This window comes from Zonotrichia leucophrys, chromosome 2, assembly GCF_028769735.1.
Source record: "Zonotrichia leucophrys gambelii isolate GWCS_2022_RI chromosome 2, RI_Zleu_2.0, whole genome shotgun sequence".
NCBI lineage: Eukaryota > Metazoa > Chordata > Aves > Passeriformes > Passerellidae > Zonotrichia > Zonotrichia leucophrys.
In genome coordinates this window covers 148,413,772-148,431,985 of record NC_088171.1, presented here as the reverse complement: position 1 = coordinate 148,431,985, position 18,214 = coordinate 148,413,772, and the positions used below count along the sequence as shown (strand labels likewise).

General features: G+C 42.2%; 1 protein-coding gene across 1 annotated transcript in view; it reads left to right on the top strand.

Annotated features, from left to right (window-relative positions):
- Positions 1–17,222, top strand: part of KCNK9 (potassium two pore domain channel subfamily K member 9) — a 90,014-nt gene extending 72,792 nt beyond the window's left edge. The window contains exon 2 of the mRNA XM_064706730.1: positions 15,922–17,222. Coding sequence (XP_064562800.1) covers positions 15,922–16,763 — 842 coding nt within the window. The 3' untranslated portion in view covers positions 16,764–17,222. The remainder of the gene's footprint in view (positions 1–15,921) is intronic.
- Positions 17,223–18,214: the final 992 nt, after the last annotated feature.

Sequence of the window (18,214 nt, the reverse complement as noted above, 5' to 3'; positions counted from 1 at the left end):
CCATTCTGTGATTTTATGAAATAACCTTTCTAAGTGTTTTTTCTCTTGTGTTGAAGAGACTAATAACTTCTCTCATTGCAAAGCCCTTTTTGGGAGGGATATTAAACTCTCAGACTGATCTGTATTCTTCATGGTTAGGCCTTCTCCCTCTCTGGTATCCATGCTTGGAATGTGCAGATGGTAATTCTGTGTGTCAGAGCAGAATTGTGAATAGTTAAGGACAATCTCATGTGTCATTTATATAGCTCCTGCCACTGCAGGGTCTTGGATCACAGTGGAGTTTCTCAGGTATAAAAACTGTGCAAATGATGTTTATGACTGTTCAGAAATCTTCCATGAAGTACTTTGTCAGCCTGATTTATTGAGCCACCTTGTATGGAGGAGTTCAGTGATGAAATAAAATAAAAACACTGGTTATGATATTAAAATAATATAGTAGGTCATTGTTTTCCACCCAGCAGAAGATAAATAGTGAGGGGTTTGACAAAGTTTTTCTAAGTGACTTCCCATTTCTTCCCACTCAGTTTGACTATTCCTTTTGGCTGGGAATGGAAAACTGAAGTGATGGATGGCTCTGATTATGCCTAGTCAGGTGCATTAAATGGTGTCTCACTCTGCTGCCTCCCGCAATCTCTCTGCTTGCTGCGCTTATCAGAGCTGGTGGGGAAAAGGTAAATGTCTGCAAACAACAAAGAAGTAAAAGGGGAGGTGATTGGTCTCAGCAAAAGGATTTTCTGGGCACTGGAAACGTGTTGAGGAGTTTGAACAGATGCACTTTTAGAATACCTAATTGGGATATGTCTGTCAGCTTTAGGACTCGGTGCTGCACATGAACCCCATCCTGCTCTTCATGGGTCATTTCATGGGAGAGTTGCTTGCAGTATATGGAAAGTTTCTTTTTAGCATCCATCTGTTTTATGCTACATGGAGCTTAGCTCACTTAGCTCATGCTTGCTTCTGGTTAAATCATGAAGTCTTGTGTACTTGAGTTACAGTGCTGTGAGCTCACAGACACCAAGAAAAATTACTCTATTTTCATCACTGTAAGACAAAATAAGATCCTATGGATTTTTAGTTACAAACCAAGGATGGGTAGGTTTGAGATGCAGTACTTCATTTCAGGTTTTGTGTCAGTGCTGTATACAAGAGCTGTCTAAAGTTGTATGAAATACAGTTTGAAGTCTGTACAAACGCAGCATTGAATTTCTGTGGCTCTGTATCTAAATTTGGGTTGTTGATGTCCAAGAAAATTGAATTCAAGCTGGAAAGGTGCAAAATGCTATCAAAGTGACCCTGTCTAATGCAACAGACTAGCTGTGACTGGTTTATTCCTCCTTGGAAAAAACACACAAACAAACAAACAAAGTAGGCTGGTGAGATATGGCTCATCTTTATTAGTCTGTAGGAAAGGCAAATTGGGTGGGTTGCTGTTTGAGCTGACAACTTCCATGAGAAGAATCAGACCTCAAACAAGTTTGGATTGAAAACAGGAAAACTTTGAGCTGTAAGAGCAGTGAGTTTAGGGACAGCCTTACAGCTTGATTGGTGGAGATGGGAGCCCTAACTGAGGTGTACCTCTGTCTTTTTAGGAAGGAGCTTTTCAATGCACAATGAGCTCAAGTTCTGGGTTTAATATCTCTTAGGATCAGTTTCCTGACTTTAGCTGGACAGTTTGTGGTGCCTGGAACAGCATCCCATGAGAACTGCTTCTGGCTTTGTCTTTTTGGGGAAAGGTACCAAGGTCTCTCTGCTCCTGGTGTGTCCTTGCTCCTGTGAGATCAAAGTTGCCATCAGAAAAATGTCTGAGGTTGCTTCATCTGAAAGTGCCAGCCCAGTGAGTTAGGCTGGTGTGATTACCCTGATACAGCAATTCCAGCAAATCTTCCCACAGCCAAAGCTGAACAACAGTGCAAAACTTTGACCTTCATATTTTAGCTCAGCTCTTCTGTCTTAAATGTACAAGGACAGATGTGTCTCAAAGTTAGAACTGGCTCAGTGGAAAACTGGACAGGACAGCACCACTGGGCAATATATTTCCATTACCTTTCTTGGTTTCAGCTTCAAAAAATGCTTTCTCAATCAGAATTGAACTTCTTCCTTCACAGAAAGTTTTGATTGAATGATTTCAGTTTTTCAAAGATAACTGACAGATCAGACTTTAAAATTTGTAGAGGATAACTGAGGCATCTCTCTTTGCTTGTATTTTCAAGGATAAGGCTTTTTGGGGGAGAAAAATAGCAAGAGTTTAAAAAAATCAGAAATAAAAACATGTACCTTGGTAAAAGAAACTGAACCCAAATAATTTCAGCATTGCTTTTTCTTTGTTTTTAATGAAATCCATGTAGTGCTTTCACTGAAATCTATCTATAAATCCAATAGAAACACTGCTCAGCCTAAATGTGTTGAAATTGGGTAGAAATTACAACAGATTCCACTGACTTTTGCTGTTAGATCATTAAAGCCAGGTTTCAATTAATAAAGCTGCTGCAAAATTAGAGTGTATGCAGGGGAGATAACCTTGGCCAAAACTGCAGCCAGCCAGATTCAGAAGATACATTTGGGGATGCTTTTCTTCGGAGAAAGGTACAATAAAGGCTGTAACTGATGTAAAGAAGTCTATGATTGAAAAGTTCTAGAAGCAGGAAAACTTGTGTCATTCTGGCTAATTTCTTATTGTGGTCATTAAGGGAAAGAGAATCACAAGCAAAGGAGAGGGAAGAGGAATTTTTGGTTCTTTCAAACTTGGATGTTCACCTGCTGACACAGAGACTTTCCTTGAAGAAACAATTTTGTATCTGTGTAAGTTTGTCTAAAACAGAGAAAGCTCTGATCTAGACAAAGTTGTGTCTCTAAATTGATTTGCTGGCATGTTTTTCTAGCAGGGACTGAACCTAAGCACAGTGGGAATAACCAATCCTCCCTTTAGGTTCCCTTTAGTATAGGGAAAGTCCTGGTTTCTCAATAGCAAAATCTGCTTAAAATACCACGGACCTATTAATATTTTTTTTAAAGTTGGAAAAAATACTCTGTTTTTATCTTTCACATGGGAAAAATCTGCAGTAGAAAGAGCAAAAATTTGAAATAGATCCATGAGCAAACTCATGGCAAGTTGGCTGTACTCTTGTGTGTCCCTTAGCTGCACAAAGTGGAAAGTTGTAGAAGGAAAAATGCAAGATTTTACTTCAGTGCAAACACATCTGAACCACTTTCCTGACTATCAACCCCTGTCTCTTGCTGGGTGTGCTGTGTTTTAGCAGACCTGGCAGCATTTGATGTCAGATGGATTTATGAACATTACTCTGAACTGCACTGGACAGTGACATCAGAGCTCCAGAGGACGTGGGTGCTACGTCATCAATGGTCTCAGTCACTGCTCTGAGCTGGCCTTTGGTAATCTTTGTTTTACAGAGTTTTTGTTCAGATACAGCTTCTCAAGCCCTGGCAGTGTCAGACTGACAGCTGAGAGCAGGATCCTGCAAAGACTCAGACCTTTAGTTTGGAAATAACTAATTCTTTGAAAAAAGTGGAATCAGAAGTGTAGCCACATTTCTCCTCACAGAGTGCAGCAAGGCACAATTCTTCCCAAGAATATTTCTGAGATTCACATTCTCTGAACCTCAGAGAAAGGAAGAACAATTCTTATCTCATTTGCTGTGCCTGTGTTGTGCCAAAGAATGCAATATGGAGATTGTTAACCCAAAGTGATGGTGTTTTGTTTCCTTGGCCTGTCAGGGCCAGGTGTGTGTGTTGGGTGGCAGTCACAGGATTCTGTGCAGTGTGTGCAGAGTTCAGTGCTTGGCAGATCCAGTTTAGATGTAATGTAATATAGTGAAATATAGTATAGAATAATATAGTATAATAAAGTAATTAATTAGCCATCTGATAAGATGGAGTCCTCCTCATCATTCCTCCCTGCCACGGGGGTCCCTGCAAATACTATACAGAAGTTTCTCATGCTTCTTTTTTATCATCACAACATAGAAAAAACTCATTAATTTTTGGTCTTTTGTTAAGATGTGATTCCCTGTGCTTCTTCCTGATGTATTTTCCCCTGATCCCTCAGAGTGCTGTTTGGATCATCCTCCCAGCTCTGTAAGTGATGAGTCCTTCATCTTCCTCCCTCATGGAGAAGACTCAGGTCATTGCCAATAAACTGTAGGCAACAAAAATCAGTTACAGGAAACTATTAAAAGTGCTCAAGAAGTCAATTTATGTAGGTGAATAAGGAAAAAATGTTTATTGCAATCACACCCGTGGAGTGCAAAAAGCCTTTGTGATATTAAGCAATGACAGCATCAAGTAAAGTTTGCTATGCAGTGAGAACATAAAGTCACAGTGATGGTCAGTCACATCTACTTATGCAAAAAGGATAATATTTTGCAGTCCAGGGAACTGATAACCCTGACACCACAGTTCTGCAGCTAGAAAGGCTGCACACAGCTCTAGCAAAGATCCTGAAATTTTTGAACAGCAAGAGTGGTCGCAGACAAGTGCAATAAAACTGATCATATAAGGAGCTGCTTCTAAAGAAAATAAATCTGAATAGTATATATATATATATGTATATGTGTTGTAGAATGCCTCTTGTCTTTCTTGCTGCAGGACTCTGCCTCCAAGAGCTCTGTTTATAACTAATATTAACGAAGGAATGAAGCTGTGACTATCTCCAAGAAGTGCAAAGGCATGATCAGTGATGGAGAGAAATGGGGGTGTTGGATTGAGGGCTACAAAAGATCAATGTCATAAAAGGCAGCATAGAACAAGAAAAGTACAGGCTGTGTATCAAAAAAGAACTTCCTAATAGCTGGATCTACTGGACAGGGCAACAATTTCCTAAGGGAGAGAGCAGAAACCCTGTTATTTCAATCATTTAAACAAAACTGGACAAAGCCCTGGAGAATATATTGTAAGGAACAATCATATGCCATCCCTTGGGAATGGATAACATGACCTGATAAAGTCTTTTCCTAGTGGTTGCAAGGATTCTCTTCAGACTGAGAACTTGTTCTGGGCATGATTTGTCTTGGGACTGGATATGATGTGAGCCTCAGGTCAGTCCTCTGATTGATTCAGAGAACCAAGCAGAGAGGAGGGAAGGGAGGAAAAGAGTGCAGGGACAGTCAAAAATAGAGCTCATGGGAAAATACAGACTCAGAAGTCAGCTGTCAAGTGCTGCACAGCTGTAAATCCAGCACAGGGCTGCTGCTGGTTTTGGGAGGAGTCAGGAATGGTGCATCAGACAAATCTGGTACACCAGAATCCCTGCTGCTCAAATGGTCGTCTCCTCACAGAGCTGGAGAGGAACCTCTCCTCTCTTTCCAGCCTCTTTTCTGAAGCAGAGGAAATTTTAAGGATGAGCTGAGATATTGTTCTATCTGTACAAAATGAACTGGTGAGTGTTGGCATCCTTGATTTCTTGAGAGGTGGTAAAGCAGGTGGAAATTATCTCAGCTGCTCTGTTACCTTCAAAAGAATTTCCAGGGACTGCAGACATCTCCTATCTAAGCAGTAAAAGTAGAAGCTAAGTTCAACCAGAGGAGGTTTGAGATAATTAGATCTTCTGTGTCAGATAGATGAGCAAGAAGACTGTGATTTCATGGGGCCATTTGAAGTTTCCCATTTTCTCTTATTTACTCTTTTAGTAAACCCCTTTATAGTGTAAATTTTAAACAGAAAAAAGGGGAAATATTCACATTCAAAGGTAAAACAATAACAAACAGAAGTAAACACAGATGTCTCAAATATTTGTTTTTTTTTTTTAAGCAACATCTTCCAAATTTTGTCTTTTGCTAGAAACAAGATGTTCCTTGATGAACAACAATAGTGAAGCCTGGTTTCCTGTGAACTCAAAAACATCCCCAGTTCTCTTGAACCCTGACTTGCATCTTCATCCTTGCAGGCAGATTTCTATCACAGGCTGTTTTATAAGGTTATGGAGAGATGTTATTCCTGTAGTTCTCTCCCATGCCTCTGCATCTCACCCCACCTTGCAGGACCTCCAGCTCTGTTTCTTTGCAGTCACTGGCCAGAGAAGGAGCTGATCCCAGCTGCAGCTGAGCCTGCACTCTGGGTGTGTTGATTTTTAGGCCCTTTTATGTGTATTCACAGATTGACCAGATGGCAGGCCCAGCAGAACAGACCACTATCAAGTTCACATTACAGTTTCTTCTAACTGGTGGAAATTGGTGAGCAGCTTCAAAGTTACCGTGGAGGAAAAACAGATGGGCAGAGATATGGATATAGATGGCTCATCCTCACCAAGAAATGAGAAAAACACTGAACTAATTAGAAAAATGAAAGTTTTTTAAGCCTTGGTTTAAACCCATAAACCTATTCCTTACTGCCATAACACCCAGTGGGTGTTTGAAAGGCCCAAATGAGACCAAATCTGTGGTTTTGCATTATGCAGAAAAAAAGAGGTCTCAAAGGAGAGGAGCTGTGCCCTGCTGAGGTCTAAATCCAGGAGGAATACAAGAACTTTTGCAGGGGAAGCAAAGACGTCGCCAGGAATTTCCACCTGGGGGAATGTTGAAACTACCTGGGCACAAGTCTCTGACAGGAAAGGTGCTAAATAAGCAGCACCTCCAACGTCTCTGGCCCAAGGAACTGAATGGGTTTGTGTCCTCAGCTCCTCAGGGAGGCATCCAGCAGGGAAGAGGAGAGGCCATCCCTTGGGCGTGCTGGTGGTGGAGTCCAAGTAGGGAATGAGGAGGGCAGTGTAGTCTAAGCAATCTGAGAACCTCTGGAACATAATTCTCCAAAGTGTCTCATGAACATGACCTTACTGAGAGCCTTGCAGAGACTGGGACACATTATTTGCCTTGATCCTTTGAGAATCCAAAGGAAATCTCTTCAAGAGGGTCAACTTCTTATAGAGAGAACACCTGACTGTATTACATGTGGTCTCCAGCTGAAACCAGCCAACCCAGAAGTCCTGCCCTGAATCAGAAATGAGCATGGCTGTGTTTCACTATATTTCTGCCTTTGGATCCTTATAATTTCAGTCAGTGTGAGAAACAGAACTGTCTCCTCAAGTTCCACCCTCAGGAGCACTGCCCAGCATGCTGTTACAGCTGATAGCTTCAGCTCCTGCTTCACTGAGGCTGTAAGAATTCAGGGCTGGGTTCTCAAGCAGCTGCCCAAGCACTCTTGGTACTTTCCCTATAGTTGAGCCTTCCAATGGAACATGGTTTAGCCACATCTGGTAATGGTCAGGGCTGGGAACTGCCAGCAGGTATTTGGGGTGATGCAGAGCATCCGCCAGAATTTACTGCAACTTGGGGTGTCTGGAAGACAAGCTATGGGGAAAAATTGCTACCACTAATGCTCCAGAGATCAGGTTCCATAACAGAGGAGATAAAATGGGATGGCTGCAGACCAGGATAGTAGAGGGAGTGAGGAAATGTGGCAAAAGAATGAGTGAGTAGTCATCAGTCTTATCAGTTTTGGATGAGTCCTTCAGGTCTGCTGCTGGCAGTGCTGACAGGCAGCAGATTGAGCACCCCAGGTGAGCTCACAGGAGCCACTGCTGCAGAAGCCAAACTCTTGTCTCCCCCACCTCACAATGTGCATGAGTGGCCTTCCACCTGCAAGACTGGCTTTGGCTGATTTCCCCTGCTGCTCAGCAGATCACAGAGATCACAGAGAGAAGCTGTTTCTTCCTTTTCCTCCTCATTTTCTTGCTTCATGTTGCCTGTGCCTGCCTCGCCCATCAGAGTGATTTTGAAGCTGTTTTCCCTGAACATCTTGGAAGTTTGATTTCAAGATCAAGAAAAAAAAGTCTTTCCTTGTGGTGGGGAGAAGAAAATCCCTGGAAGCCTGTTGTATCCTTACCACCCAGAACAGGAGATCTTCTGAAGATTTGATATAAAACAAAGCACTGAGTGCAATCTCCAAGGTGGTGTGACCTTACTTCTGCATCCAGGACATGGAGGCAATTTTAACAGACCAGGGATGGGTCAGGATGAGAGGCCATGCCAAGCTTGTTGAAGGGTTTAGGATTTGAGGTTGCACCTGGTCACATCAGGTTCTTTTTCCTCTCCTGTGATGTCTTCACAAGAGGAGATGATATTATCACATATTGCTGTATGTTGCTGTAGGGAGACATGTGCCATGTTTATCCTGGCATTAGAGACTGTCTTTGAGCATGGAACGGGAGGTTGTCTTCGAGGATGGAAGGGGATGTGCAAAACTAAGAGAGATTGTTCAGCTGAAGTCTACAGTGAGACCAACTGACAAGGGAATAAAAGAACAAAGAGGAGATGTTTGAGGAGAAAGGCAGCAGGATTCAGGGAGAGGCCAGACATGGGAGAGAGAAGAGGGAGCAGTGAGCAGAGCCCATGTGCCAGGAGGGTGGTGTAGCTGCACAGCAGCTCTTGGTTACCTTTCAGGATAAAGTCTTTGTCCTGGGAATGAGTTACTACCAGTTAGCTAGATAGAGTATCTCTCTGATCCCTCCTGAAAATCTCTTTCATCTGCACCACAAAGGCCGTGTTGTTTCTTCTCTCTGCTGAAAGCTGAAAGCATGAGCAGCAAATCCAGCAGACACAGCCTGATCCTGGTGGCGGTTCCTCTGACGTAGATGAACCTCTGAAGTGAAGTGTGTGACATCAGGAAGATGTTTTAGTCTGAATTACTCTTGCCTATCTGAAGAACAGGTGCCATTATCCTCTCTTCATAACCTCCTGGCCTGGGCTGCTGCCAGCATGAGTAAGAATGGTTTGAGTCACAGGGACGGAGAAGTTAATTCCTTTCCTGGCCCAGATGCCCATCATGGGGATGAATGATGTGTAGATGAATGAGGAGAGAAACCTCCTCCTAAGAGAAATAGAGCATCCCTCATGAATAATGTAGAGCATTGCTTTGAGATTCAAGACATCCAAGACTTGTTGCACATTGAATGTGAATGTGAATGAGGCTCAGCTGCTCTGCAGACACACTCTGGCCTGAGCACAACCTATACGTAACTCACCACTGACACAGGTTTTATTTTTTAACACTGGTCATGCAATGTACTTGGCCTGGCACCAATGCACATCTAGAGACAAACCTCTCTCAATTTCTGACAGAACCCAATGCAGAAAATTGCTCAGAAACCAATGCAGGCTCTATCTGTGCTCTAAGTGAAGCAGGACCTGTGTTTTGTAGGACACAGAGGCCAACAGAGATGTCACCCTGAGTGCCAGAAGTAGATAAACACATGTTCTGCACCAGGAGGGTGCTTGGTTCCAGGGGACCCTGGCCAGTGTTACCCTCCATGTGTTGAGCAGGCATGGGCTTTGCCTAGGACAGTGATGGTTATTCCAGGGAAAACCATAGTGGGCTGGGCTGATCACAGAGTGTGGACGTCTTGGGCTGGTGGTGGAATTCATCCTCAGATTCACAGAATTGTTAAGGTTATAAAAGATGTTTAAGATCAAGTCCAATTATCAAGCCAGCACCAGTACCATGTTTACCATTAAACCATGTGCTCAAGTGCCAAGTTTCAAGGTTTTCTGAACACTCCACTGCTTCGCTGGTCAATCTGTTCCAATGATTTACATTCCTTTTCATTATTTTTTCCCCTCATATGTAACCTAAAGCTCCCCTGGCAGAACTTGAGCCCAGTTTAATTTGCTAGAGTAGATACTCCTTGTAGTGTTGGAATGGCTACTATGTAGATGCAACACACTGAATATATGCAGGATTTTTTCCCATAATATTTCGTTTTTGTAATGGATTTACTTATTCAGTGCAGTCTGCATCATTACAGTAGCATGAATTAGTTTAAGATTCTTTTTGCCCTAGAAGCAAAGTGTTATTTCAGAGAATTCGTGTTGGAGGACAGGACAGATGTTGCAGACCTGTCTGTACCCTGCAGCTGAGTGTGGTGCAGAAATCACTGATGTAGATCTCAGCAAGCTGCTCTGCCCATATGGGGCTGCAAAGTGTCAGAGGTACTTCCTTGGAGCCTGAATGCAACATGGCATTTTTGGGGATAAAAGGTCTATAAAGTCATGAGTGACACAAAGAAGGGGAATGGGGAATGATTGTTTCTGGTCTCTTCCAAAAACAAGATCCCATTGCCATAAATTGATAGAAATTAAAGGGAAGTAAAGGAGCAAGGCAATTTTTTTAGAGAACAGATGGTTGTTCTGTGAACCTTCTTGCCACAGGATGTCAAAGACATGAAAGGGACAATACCCAAGCTCATGAAAGAGAAATTAATTTTGTGTTACTAAACCCAGCAAAAGCTGGCTTAAGAAATCCCTGAGCACCAAATAATGAAGCTGATACATAAATTTTTGGGGAAAACTCATATGTAATCATAGCATTCCTATGCTGCTCTTCCTCAGCCATCTCCTTGTGGTCACTGTTGGATTCAGGGTGGGTGTGCACAGAGCTCCTCTGCAGGTTCTGCTTGTAGGCTGGTACACCAGGACAATGTCTCTTTAGAACCCAGAGAAATATACTGGGGTGTTCCCCAGCTGGACCTCATAGAGATTGTAATGAATATTTTCTCTCTGTGTCTATCTAAAAGGCACCATAGAAAAATAAATGTTGAAGAAGGCTCTAAGTGGTTTTTCTTCAGACCTTTATAGCTACGCTCTGGCAAACAGCAAAATAGAATTCTTTTTTTCTTCTAGAATTACATGGAGGTGCACAAGTTCTTTGAGAGTTTTTCATCAGGGAATGGACAAGGCCTGGAAAAACCAAAGACAGGGAAGATCCAAACAGAGAACTGATTTGGGGCTACCCCTTGCAGTGTGATTCTTTTCTTCCTTTGCCTACACTTTCCTACAGTTCTGCTTGGTGTCTGTAGCACAGCTGTTCCCTGACTGGGAGGAGATGGATTTTGTGGGGTTTTGATGCGTCACAGTCCAGAAGTGGCACTGAAACATGACATTTCTTTGTGCCAAGCTATTCTTCTTGGTGCCTGCCCAGATGAGCTCTATCTGGAAAGCCTAAGCAGCTGGGAGGGGGTTTGATAGTGAGGGAGAGCCCTAATGGCATTGCATCCAATCAGAGTTAGAGTTATTTAGACTTTCCTTGATCATTCCAATGATATCTCATTAAACAGCAGACAAACTGCCTGCTGTGGTCGCTTTGCTGTATTGTGGTACCTCAGCAAAGCAGTTACTGCACTGGAGTAGGATGGGCAGTGTTTGTTCAGGTGTGGTCCAGTGTAGAGCTCCTTCTATGCCTTTCTCACTCTTACCTCAGCTCTGTGGCTTATTAAGGGATGCATTTCCTGTACCCAGTACTAAGGTCTCTCCTGTTTGATATTTTTTCTTCACCATGGAAGAGAGAGAAGTCCTGTTGTCATCATTAATGCTTCTGTTTTTCTTTAAGCCTTGTTTTTCTTAATGATGACACAAAGTCATCTCTTTATACTCTGCTAAAGGGCAGTGACATTTGTGTAGAGGAAATCAGGAAGAATTTTGGTAGCTGGAATCTTCTACCAAGGCAGTTGCTTCCACTTCTGCCTTTCCGTGATGCAAGTAAAACCCAACTCCCTGAAGACTGACTGTGACCTGTGTCCTTTCCCAGCATTACTGCTCCTTTGTGCCCCTCTTCCTCTGGCAATTACTCACCTTCCCCTTTTTCCCAGAGGCAGTCTCTGATGTTAAGAAGGCAATGGTTTGTAATAGATTTAAAAAATACTGAATTTCAGAGAACAGGCACTGCTGCAGTTTGCTTTCCATGTATTACTCTGTACAATGCTGGGTGGGTTCTGCAATGCTTAAGTAATGGAAAGCTAGGTCTGTCTTTGGGGTATTTTCACACCCCTCATTTCAGAGTGTTTAAGGCAATGGCAATTCCTTATAGCCATGTTGTATACGATAAATATGTGTCTCTAATCCTCTATACATTAATCTATTTGTAGAGTCTTATTCCAGCTTCATTAATAAAATTTTTTCTTTACCCCAGATTCATGGTGAAAATGCAGTAAGAGACGTTTATCTGATATTGGGGAACATGAGTATGACTTGGGGCAGAATACAAGTCAGAATTTCTGGATTTTCTATCTACATATGTGAGTTGGAGGGAAACTAAAGCCTGCTGGTGTCTGTGCTTCCCTATCTGTAAAACAGGGATGTGGATATATTTGTATTTTATGGCATAAATAATTACAAAGTCAGTGACAAATCTTAGAAATTCAACTGTGAGATAACATGCAAGCGCATAATATTAATGTTGTATTATGTCCCTAAACTGTTTCTTGGGGATATATTTGATGGGAAGGATATAGTGAGATGAAAATAAACTTTTTTTCACCCCAAATATTTTTTTAGAACCCAAAGTAAAAGTTGTTTCCACCAACTGCTATCTCTGCAACCATCTGGAAAATCACATTTTCTGAAGCTTTCCTTCTCTTTATCATCTGTAACTAAAGCTATAAAATAGGAAGACGTCCCTGGTTTAATTAACACCCCTGTAGTTCAAAAGCTGATCTTAGTAATGAGAGGCAATTATAGCCTTTATTGAGGGACAGTCAGGTGGAACTAACCCATCATCAATCTGGTGAAGACACTTCCTTTTCCAGGTAATTTGGAAACTGCTTTTTATGATGAACAGACTACCTGGCTCAATACAACAGGTGAAACTCTTTCCTCCGTAACCTGGAGAAGAACCTCCTGTTTTGAGTTTTGTGCTTCTTTTGTAAAGTGGTTTTTACAACCCATCCATCAACAAATACCAACTGACCTAAGAATAAACCTGTTGCTTTTTGAAGGGGATTCTTGCTGGTTTTCTTGTTTTATTTTCCTTGTCTAGTCTCGCTTTACATTTTGAAGGTTGTCTGGTGTTTGTATTTTAGTTCTAGTAAAAGTGCAGACTCTGAGATGCAGCCCCATCCTGAGAGGAAGGCAGAATTCTGCGTTCTGCACCTCAGCACTGGTGTGGCAGAGCTACAAAAGATCCGGAGAAGGACATGGAAATGATCAAGGAAATGTGCTTTCTGCTATATGAGTTAAAAAGGCTGTGGCTTCAGTTTAGACAGAAAAAACCTGAGAGCAGAGATAAAGCTGAGTTTAGCTGAAAACATGAAGGTGGTAGATAAGAAAGATTTAGAGCTTCAATTCTGCAACTAAGATGTTCTAGCTGAAACAAGGAGATATCCTTGAAATTAAAAAGTACCTTTTTTACATAGCAGATAGTGAACTTCTGGAATTTGTTGCCACAGGAGATTGAGGAGGTGTGCAGTGTCAACAGTTTAGAAAAATAATTAGACAAACTCAGAGGTCCATGACCTGAGTCTAAAGTAGATGAGCAGGGCTCCTCAGTGGTATCTCATGTCAGACCTGTCCTCCATCTTCAGATCTGTAAGATCTGTGTGGGTCTGCTGAATGCCCTGTGCTTTTTCTGCCAGCCATCTGTGGGTATCCTGATATCTCAGGGGTCTGGTATAAAGCTAGATGGTTCTTTCTGGAAAACTGATTTAAACCCTCAATATCTCCAGTGCAGGCGGCTGCACTGGAGACAGTCAATCAAGGTGACCATCATGATTAGGATATCTTCATTTGGCTGTTTACAGGTAGTTGTCTGCCAGTGCTGTGGGTATCTAAATTCTTCTGTGGTCAACAGATGTCTAGTCAGTCTAATGGGGACCTAATGAACATGATCAATGAGCACTCAGAGCTGTCATTTCTTCCTGCCAGACTTGGGATGGTCAGCAAAAAAACTCACTGCTGCCTGTTTGCATAGAATTTTAGTTGACTGCTACAGGAGTTTGGACACATAGTACACCAGCAGATACATAAATGTAGGTGTATTAATCTTGAACAGAATTCTGTCCCAAGATTTCTATTATAATGATTGTAGAAAAATAGTTGTCTCCTGAGAATAACTCACTGACCTGTTTTAAACATCTCTGTGTACACAACAGGAACTGCCCTTGTGAAGTTCACAGTTCTTCTCACTGACTGTAAAGGGACTCTAGATAGTGGTACCCACCTGGTGAATGGACACAAAGGGCAAGTGGGTCCCAGCCATCTCATTTTGGAGACTTTGGTACAGTCACTTAAAATGTCACCTGTACGAAATGTAGATTTTTAAAGCAATGTAATCTGAATAGGTATAATTATAAAATCAAAACAGCCCCCCGCTTTTGGTTTGATTTAGAATGATTAGCCATGATTTTCCCATCTGAAAACTATGCTGCGAAATGTGGTACATCCTCTATTCTTGGATTAGTTTAACATCCTGATGAAATTGCCTTTTCCATACTGTCAAGGCTGTAAAACTATGGCACAAGCTGGTAAGTTGTTTATTCTTCCAGTAGGTAAAGGTAGAATGGGCATTAAATCCCTAAATTCCTATGGTGTTCCAGCAATGAGTCACTTTCATTAGGTAACTAGGAGAAAGGCTTATTCAGTATGGGAGAGTTCAAAAGGAATTTCTTTGGCTGGTGGGCCTGTGGATTTGTTAACTCCATGCTGTCAGCAGACACAAAATTTGGATGCCATCACTATACTCTGGTTTTGGGACAGAACACCAACTACTCTCAAAAACACCCTGAGAAAGTCCATCTATTTCTAAAATTTCCACTTTTGCCTGTAACACTGAACAGATATGAAATTTCTTCAGTTAATCAATGTGATATAACCCTGTTTTGGAGACTCAGCATTGTTGAGGTAGAACATTGAGGCAGAACATTGAGGCAGAACAGGCTGCTCATTCTTTCACCTTTCCCACTCCTGTGTGAACGTTGTTGTTCTATGCCTTGTTTACTTCAGACACAGGGCATGGGTGAGGAGATATGGGACGATGGTGTGACTGCAGTGTCCCTGCAGCTTTGGATCTGGCTGTGGTGGCATGTGGTGGTGTTTGAGGGTCGACAGGACAAGGGAAGAGATGAGAATCTTGACTCCATGTTTCAGAAGACTGATTTTTTATTTTATGATGTATATTATATTAAAAGAAAATGATGTGCTAAAATTATACTAAAGAAAAGAGAAAGGAAACATCAGAAGGCTAGAAAAGAATGGAATGAATAATAAAATCTTGTGACTGCTTGCAGCCTTGACACAGCTGGCTGTCATTGGCCCTCAAGTAAAAACAATTCACATGCTGGGTAAACAGTTCTCCAAATCACATTCCAAAGCAGCAAAACATCGAGAAGATGAAGCTTCTCAGCTTCTCAGGAGAAAAGATCCTAGTGAAAGGATTTTTCAGAAAATATGTCTGTAACAGCATCAGAGTGATTTGTGTGGCTTGCTTGATGGAGGAACCGTGACCATCCCCTGCCCTGCTGACTGAAATAAACACAGGCAGGAGACTTTTCTTATTTTTAATGCTTTTATTAAAAGTGATCAGCTCGGGTGGGGAGAACAGATGGGCCCACACTCACCCCACCACTGCTTCCAGGAGTGGCACGGAGGAAGAGGAAGAGTGCTGTGTCCACTGGTCTGTGGGCAGAGCTGGGGCTTCCGTCCTCTCGAGAGCATCGGGAAATCTCTTGCTTTTTTGGTTTGACCTCCAGGGTCCTGCCTCTAGCCGAGGTCCTCCTTTGCTAGGGCGAGGGGCAAAAAAGGGTCTCAGAGTCTCTGCAGGCTCCGGACTTTGTTCTCACGTCCAGACATCACTTTGATCTCTTAATTCTGTGTTGGCTCGTTGGTTTTAGGTCTTTTTGGTAAGTTTGGTGGGTGGCTTTCCTGTGGCATGCTGGCTTCGAGGTCATTTGCATGCCCTGCAATGTCCCCTCCTTTCACTGTCCAAGAAGGGTTATCCACCTGGCAGCAGGCAGGGTGGTACTGACAAAAAGGGGAATTCTCAACAATAGGGAGTTAACGACCGACTCTTAACAGGTTATTACAACATGAAGAACTCTCCTCTGCCAGCAACCAGCTCAACTTGTATCTCCCCAAACTTTTAAAAAAAATGGATAACCTTTTTTTTACTCATAACACTGACTGTGGTGTGTTTCCATCCCCCCTCCAGGTTACGGACACGCTGCCCCAGGGACGGATGCAGGGAAGGCTTTCTGCATGTTCTACGCCGTGCTGGGGATCCCTCTGACCCTCGTCATGTTCCAGAGCCTGGGCGAGCGCATGAACACCTTCGTCAAGTACCTCTTGAAACGCATCAAAAAGTGCTGTGGCATGAGGAGCACCGAGGTCTCCATGGAAAACATGGTCACTGTGGGGTTCTTCTCCTGCATGGGGACACTCTGCATTGGAGCAGCAGCCTTTTCCCAGTACGAGGAATGGAGCTTTTTCCACGCTTACTATTACTGCTTTATAACATTGACTACGATAGGGTTTGGAGACTATGTTGCCCTGCAGACCAAAGGGGCCCTTCAGAAGAAGCCTCTCTACGTGGCTTTTAGCTTTATGTACATTCTAGTGGGGTTGACAGTCATCGGGGCATTTCTAAATCTGGTTGTTCTCAGGTTCTTGACCATGAACAGTGAGGATGAGAGGAGGGATGCCGAGGAGCGGGCGTCCCTGGCAGGGAACCGCAACAGCATGATTATCCACATCCAGGAGGACTCCCAGCACGGGCGGCCACGCTACAAGGCCGAGGTGACAGACCTCCAGTCAGTTTGTTCCTGCATGTGTTACAGGTCCCACGAGTACACCAGCCGGGTGGTGTCCCACCAAAATTCGTTCAGCTCGAAGCTGAACCCCCAGTACTTTCACTCCATCTCTTACAAGATAGAGGAGATCTCGCCAAGCACATTAAAAAACAGCCTTTTCCCATCTCCTGTCAGCTCCATCTCACCTGGGTTGCACAGCTTTACAGATAACCACAGGCTGATGAAACGGCGAAAGTCCATTTAAAGGGATTGGTCTTATTTTGCTTTCCTTGTTTTTCCCAGTTCTTTGTTGTTTTGGGTCTTTCTGTTCCTTGAGTGAGACGGAGCGAGGCCAAAGGGAGTAGAGCAAGCCAGTCCTCCTCTGAGACTCAGCTCTTGAGCATGAAGCATGGATTATTACTGTTCCAGCAAAGTATGCCTTACATTACCCCCTTGGTGGATGTCAGAGGATTCAAGGTGACGTGAAGTGGGTACCAAATCCAAAGTTGCACACACAGCTGGGAGCCTTCATGTGCCACTGGCACTCCTGACCTAACTAACTTTTTTCCTCACAAGCAGGTTGCAGTGTGTGTGCGTGTGCCTGTGTGAGTGCTGGGTGTGTGTGCCTGTGTGTGTGCGTGTGCAATTCCACAACCAGTGCCATGTGACAAAAATTAAAGCATCAGGTATTATTTTTTTCTTTTGCCCTTGAAGCAGTTGTGTTCCAGCCTGCTTTTTTAGATTGCTTCCAAAAGGAAAGGGGAGGGTGGGAGGGGAGCCAATTTGTTTTGGTTTTCTTTTTTTGCCAAGAGAAGCATGCGCCATAAGCAGTCAATATACCAGGTGTATCATGGTAAATTTTTTAATGCTAGATTTTAGATTGTATTAACATTAAAAAAAAAAAAAAGGCAGGAGAAGATGGATCATTTTAGCTTGCCAGTTCAAAATTAAAAAAACAAAAAAATAAAGCATGCACTTTTTAAAACTGGTATGCATAATAAAAACACAAGAAAAACTAGCAATGGAATTAATAATCAAAAGCAAATAATCATATTAATTTAACTATATTTAATTTTATAATTTTCAACTGTTCCAACAATTTGCAAACAGAATTCCTAGGATAAATTGGAAAAATTGTTGGAACAGGAGAGTGTATTTTGTTATTTCAATTTTATTTATAAATTATTATTATTATTATTATTATTATTATTATTATTATTATTATTATTATTATTATTATTATTATTATTATTATTATTATTATTATTATTATTATTTTGTGCAGCAATTACCTGCATGAATAGGATTTTCTATTCTTTGGAATGCTTGGTTGAGATGGGTATAAATAGGAGGATGTATATTTTTTCTTATATAATAGTGACAGGGCATTCCTTGTTTTAAATAAAAAAAAATAAAGATGATTGTCTCTAAATGCTTTTGATTTGTAAATAATGGAAAGCCTTTGTTGGTCTCAGGAAGAATTCAAGGGACAGTATCTTGTGTTTGGCTCACTGGGAACTTGTGAGATTAGATGTGATATTGCTTTTTTTGCTAGCAAAGGAAAAATGCATTTAGCAGTAACAGGCAAAAATAGCTTTACTCCAGTGTTTGAAGGGTAACAGCAGGAGCAGTTGTGTTGGCAAGTTGTAGTGGAGGATGTTGAGACCATGTCATAGAGTTGTTCCTTGGACATTGTCCATCTCTCAGTTGTTCATC